The sequence below is a fragment of the Coenobita brevimanus genome, chromosome 3 (genome assembly GCF_032717465.1).
Source record: "Coenobita brevimanus isolate Jiangsu-jjx chromosome 3, ASM3271746v2, whole genome shotgun sequence".
In the NCBI taxonomy this organism is placed as follows: Eukaryota; Metazoa; Arthropoda; class Malacostraca; order Decapoda; family Coenobitidae; genus Coenobita; species Coenobita brevimanus.
In genome coordinates this window covers 9,025,923-9,032,114 of record NC_136956.1, presented here as the reverse complement: position 1 = coordinate 9,032,114, position 6,192 = coordinate 9,025,923, and the positions used below count along the sequence as shown (strand labels likewise).

The 6,192-nt window shown below is 45.6% G+C and overlaps 1 protein-coding gene across 1 annotated transcript in view; it reads right to left on the bottom strand.

The window, feature by feature from the left end:
• Nucleotides 1-5,984: 5,984 nt before the first annotated feature.
• Nucleotides 5,985-6,192, bottom strand: part of LOC145393020 (juvenile hormone esterase-like) — a 34,552-nt gene continuing 34,344 nt past the window's right edge. Inside the window, exon 8 of the mRNA XM_080267347.1 lies at nt 5,985-6,092. Coding sequence (XP_080123473.1) covers nt 5,985-6,092 — 108 coding nt within the window. The remainder of the gene's footprint in view (nt 6,093-6,192) is intronic.

Sequence of the window (6,192 nt, the reverse complement as noted above, 5' to 3'; positions counted from 1 at the left end):
TCTTTTTATAATGTTTTATGTGACTGCTTGTAAAATTATGTAATTCAGTTTAAGTTTGTATGGTAAATAATTTACTGTTATGTAAGAAAACTCTTTCATGTTTTGGTTGTCTCCGAGTTGGTAACTGTTCCCTGTCTCTAGAATACACGAGAACTGTGGAGAAGTAGATGGTTTTCGAACAATCCAAGCTTATATAAGGATAGAGAAGAGACTATTTCGAATTCAGTTGGTTTTCAGTTCAGTTTCAGTGTAGTTCTGTGTCAGGTGCTTGTGGAAATAGTGAAGTGTTGTTGGTGTTGTTGGGAAGCTTTAAATATCAGTGCAGTGCAGTTTGTATATTTTTGGTAATTGTGAAAACAGTGAAGTGTTGTCAAGCATTAGGTGTAATTGCAGTTATTAAAGTTTGTATAGCTCTAGTGTTTGTGAGAATAGTGAGGTGAAGTCAGAAAGCATTAAGTGGAATTATTTGGAATATAAAGACAGTTAACTTTAAGAAGCTAGTGTTTATTTTCGCCTCAGCTGAACTTGTGTTCTGTACACCGAAAGGCTGACCATAGGAGGTACAACTCACTGGGCAATGTCCTTCCTGTACTGAACTACTGCTGTTGGAGACTGTGGTAGTGTGGAGTGGGGACATAACATTGGTGTCAGGAGCGGGATTATTCAGGGCTGCAGTGAGGCTAAACTTCGACATGGAAGCAGGAGTGTGTAGACAAGGTCTCGAGCTGGGCAGGAGGAGGAAATGTTCCTGGCGACAATTGTGAAGCTATTACAGGTACAGAAGAAAGAACTCAAAGAACAATTACAAGCACAAAGTGCCCAACTACAAGCTCAGAGTGAAGACAGAAAAAGCTCAGAAACGAACTCAAAGGACAACTACAGGCACAAAAGAAAGAACTTAAAAAGTTACAGGCACAAAATGTACACCTGCAGGCACAGAATGATGGACAGAAAAAACTCAAAAAAGAACAATTACAGACACAGAATGAAGAACAGAAAGCATGGTATGAACAGCCTCAGGAAGAATTACAGGAGCAACAGAGGGAATTACAATTGAGGATGCAAGGACAGATGGAAGCTTTCAAGGGGGAAGGGAAGAACAGCATCAGTTGAAGGAGGAACTATATGCTGAGCTACAGCAGCAGAAGTGCGAGATAAGCAATAATGTGATGGAGTTCAGACAGCATCTAGAGTACCATGTGAAGCAAATAGACAACCAGCTGAAGATTAGCATGGGAATAGTGAGAGTGCGGACAGCATGTAGACAATCAACTAAACATTAGTGAGGGAATTGTGATGGAGTGCAGACAGCATGTAGATAGCCAGCTTAAGCATGTAGTCGACCATATGAAGATAATTAGTGAGAAAATTGAGGCTGTAGAGAAATACTGCACTGTTGAGCCTCAGGTTAGTGTAAAGGGAGCATATGAAAGGAATGGACAGTGTATGGAGAATCTTGATGGATCCCAGGCATCTAAAGATAGCATTACAGGGCTGAATAATCAGAAGGCAGAAATTTTAGGTCCTGGCCTTAATTATGATGCACCAGTTTTTAGGCCCCAAACCAGTGAAGTGCATGGCTATAATGGGGATCCAATTAAAAAGAAACCTCAAGAATTTGCTGGCAGAGTATCTTGGGATGCTTACCGTGCACAGTTTTAGTTACTTGCGAATCAGAATGGTTGGGATGATAGGCAGAGGGCAGTGCAGCTTGCTATTAGCATTAAGGGTGCCACAATGGAAATTCTGGGCCAGATGTCAGTGATGGAGAGGAACAGTTATCAGTCCCTAGTAGAAGTGTTGGAGTGCAGATATGGAACCACATACCAGAGTGAGGTTTAACCAGCCATTTCCCAACGACGTATGGATACATCACCACGTTTTGTCACACAGACACCCAACGACGTATCCATATGATTTGCATTTGCGAGGTCCGTCATTTGCACATTTTTCAAGTTTCACGGGTGATTTTTCGTAAGCATATGTGGGAGACCATCCTCTTCCCAACGCCAGGCGAGGATAATGCATGGCCCCACCTGGCCCCCCCTCCTTCCACATGCCATTTTTCGGCAGCTCACCTGTTAGCAGTGACCTGGCCAGTAAAGACATGTTGCACCATGGTCTCTCCAATGACGAAATTCAAGGTGAAAGTGATTCCTGAGGTCGAGGACAAAGGAAGAAATAAGCCAGAGGAAAAAACAAGCAGAAGTGATGAGGCAGTAATGTCATAAGAGAAGGTGCCATATGTTGATGTTTTTGGTAAGTGAACAACGCATATATCGCCTATATTATTTTCTGAAGACCAATATACTCTTGTACTACATATAATTCATACCAAATAAATAAATATTTACTTAAAATGAGTGGTTTGAAATTGTTACCCCTCCCAAGACATCGTTTACTCTGAAGCCTGGCATGAGGGAACATGGTACCAAGGTGGGGGTACTGTACCTGTATTTGGTATTTCTAAACTCAACTGAGCACTTTCTGAATTTCCGATGTTTCTCATTAAAAGCGGAGGTTTTAGCCAAAAAAAAAAAACACTTTTCTAAAATCTGCTGGGATTGGGGGGGGTCACTGGTGGTAAATCGGCCGGGATGAGGTGGGTTAAAGAGCAAGATTCCGGAGCCACATACAAACTTGAGGAGAATCCCTACAGCAGCTTGCTCATGACATGGAGAGTATGGCATACAAGGCATACCCTGGAGCAGCATCTGACCTACTGGCTATTCTACTGAGGGACTGGTTCATCAATGCTCTTGATAGTGCAGAATTGAAGGTGCAAGTGAAGCAGGCACAACCAAGAAGCATGGAAGAAATACTAGCCAGGGCTCTAGAATTTGAGTTCTATGTCTGGTCCAGTACATCCACCTTTCAGACAGGTCGTAATGCAGGATTCAAGGCAAGAAAGGGGCAGGTATGTAAAAAGGAAAAATTTGAGGGAAGTTGCTGGTACTGTGAAAAGCCAGGACACAGAAAAGAGGACTGCTACAAGTGGAAGAGGGAACAGGGGAAGACTGGAGAGGCTGCTGGTTCTGCGGGAAGTCGAGGCACAAGGAGGATTGTCATATATGGAAGAAGGAGCAAGAACAGAGCAGAGTAAGGAAATCTTCACTTGTAACAAAAGCGTGTTGGACATGTAATGAGGTGGGACGCTTCAGTTCCGAGTGTCCAAAGAAGAAAAAGGATGATATGAAGAAAGTTGCAGAAGACCAGAAAGTAGCAGAAAACTAGCGGAGGCTGGTGTGAGGGGGCAACCACCAGCAAGCTTTTCCCAAGTAGCCCCACCACCGAGAAAATGCAAGAGGACGGCAATCGACAATGTGTGAATAGACGGAAGGATAGACGGAAGGAAGTGTTCCCTGATGATTGATTCAGCCTAGAGCAGACTTTCGTGAGGCCTGATGTGTTACATGATTGGTATCTGCTCGAGTCATCAGAACAACTGTGTGGCATAACTGGGCACCATGCAGAACTGAGGGAACCCCTGGATGTCCAAATTGAAGTGGCAGGGCAAGAGGCTACTCTTTCAGTCTACGTGGCTGACATGGAGGATCCTTGTCTTCTGGGTCTGGACTATCTGATGTCCATGGGATGTGAGCTGGATTTTTCCTCCATGAAGCTGAAGGTTTGAGGAAGGTCGGTTCCCATCATGGCAGTGAAATGTACCAGTTCTGGTGGTGAGTTGAGGGTGCTCCACACTACAGTGATAACCCCAAAATCAGAACTGTTGCTTCAGTCAGGTAAGTGGCTCTTTTGACAGCTGTATAGGGGTAGTGGAGCATGATGCACGGTGCAAGATGAAGGCCTTCATGATGGTGGGGAGAATGCTGGAGGAAACAAGTGCAGATGAAGTGCTGGTTGTGGTGGCCAGTATCTCCCATGAGCACAGAAGATCAATGAGGGAGAAACTGTGGGACTATGCCAGGCGGTGGACCCTGATTGGTACCAGAGGAAGGCTCGTAAAAGGAACGTAATCAAAGGAGAGTATCTGCCACAGCACCTACAAGACCCTTTCTCATGGAGTTGCCAATGCCTGGCTGGCTCCTGTCTTCTCCACTGGAGACCTAGACCTGGGTTGCACTGATCTGGTGGAGCATAGCATAGACACCAGGGATCACTGCCCGATTAACAGCCAGTGCAGAGGATGGCGCCAGCCTAATGGCAAGAAATGGAGAAGGTGATGGAGAATCTCCAAAGTCAAGGAGTAGCCTAACAGAAAAGTCAAGCAGTCCTTGGGCATCAGCAGTGGTTCTAGAAAGGAAAAAGGATGGTTCAGTAAGGTGCTGTATAGATTATTGAGCCCTGAATGAAGTCACAGTGAAGGATGCATACCCCTTGCCAAGAACTGATGACACCCTCGATGCTCTGTCAGGTGCTAAGTGGTTCTCCACCCTAGACATGAAGGCAGGATACCACCAGGTCAAGGTTGCAAAGAAGGACAAAGAAAAGACAGCCTTCATATGGGAGAAGTTTAAGGTAGTTTAAAGTGATGCCATTTGGCCTATGCAATGCCCCAGCTACTTTTGAGTGCCTCATGGACTGCATACTTGAAGGCCTGCACAGGCAGACAGCTCTCATCTATCTGGTCGATGTAATTGTGTTTGGACGGACTTTCGACCAGGAATTGGAGAGGCTGTCGGAGGTGTTGAACAGGATCCATGCAGCACACCTCAAGCTGAACCCCAAGAAATGCTACTTGTTTCAGAAGGAAGTAAAGTACCTGGGACATACTGTAGGCGAGAGCGGCGTCCGTACTGACCCAGAGAAGGTGGCAGCTGTAGAAAACTGGCCAGTTCCAACTTGTGTGAGAGAGCTACAGAGTTTTCTGGGCTTGTGCACCTACTATCAGAGTTTTGTTAAAGACTTTGCAATGATAGCTGCACCTCTTTATAAGCTGTTGGGGAAAAGGCAGACGTTTGCATGGACAACAGAGACTCAGACAGCCTTCGACGAACTCAAGTATGCATTGGCAAGCTCTCCAGTATTGCCGTATGCAGACCAGAATCAGCTATTTATCTTGGACTGTGACACAAGTGACCATAGTATTGGTGGAGTCCTGTCACAGAAGAAGGATGACAAGGAGTATGTGGTGGCATATTACAGCACGAAACTCGCCCCACCAGAGCAGAACTATTGTGTGACCCATAAGGAGCTCTTGGCAGTAATGAACAGCCTTGTTTTCTTCTATCCCTACTTGTATGGGTCGTACTTCATCATCAGGACAGACCATGCAGCACTCAAGTGGCTGAAAACACTAAAGAATCTAGAAGGACAACTGGCACGCTGGCTCAGGAAGCTAGGCCAGCAAAATCATGAGGTGCAGCACCATCCTGAGGGGGTACATGGCAATGCTGACAGCCTTAGTCGTTGGCCTTGTGATCCAGAGTGCTGGCAGTGTAGTAAAAAGGAAGATAATAGTAAGAAATGCAGCTGTATTGCAGTGATAGGGCCAGCGTCAGATGAAGACCTGAAAAGGAAGCAGATGGAGGATGCAGATTTACAACCAGTGCTAGAGTGGCTGCAATGGAGTACAGTGCAACCATCATGGGAAGATATTTCCAGGTTAAGCCCTACGATCAAGAGTTGCTAAAGTCAGTAAGACCTTCATTTGAACAACAGACTATTGGAGCATCAGTGGGAGACAGCCGATAGCCTCAGCAAGTATTGGCAACTGGTGCTTCTGAAGAAGATGAGGTCTGAGATCTTCGATGAGTCCCATAACCAGATCATTAGTGGGCACCTGAGAGTGAAGAAAACTCTAAGCTGGCTGTGACAGAGGTTCTACTGGATTGGAATGCGTCAGGATGTTGAAGAGTCGTGTCGAGCCTGAGATGTATGCTGTGCCAAGAAAGGACCAAAGAAACATGGTTGCACCCCACTTCAGTTGTACCAAGTGGGTGCACCGATGGAGTCACGGTGGACATTGTTGGACCTCTGCCACTAACTGAAAGAGGAAACTGGTATACATGTGGTGCCTTGGACTACTTCACAATGTGCCAGAAGCCTATTCCATCCCCGATCAAGAGGCTGCGACTGTTGCTCGGGTTTTGGTTGACCAGGTTTTCTGTCATTTTGGGATGCCACAAGAGCTATATTCAGAACAGGGTAGAAACTTTGAGTCTGCTGTGTTCCATGAATGCTGCAAGTTATTAGGGATCAAGAAGACCAGGACGACCCCACTAAGGCCAC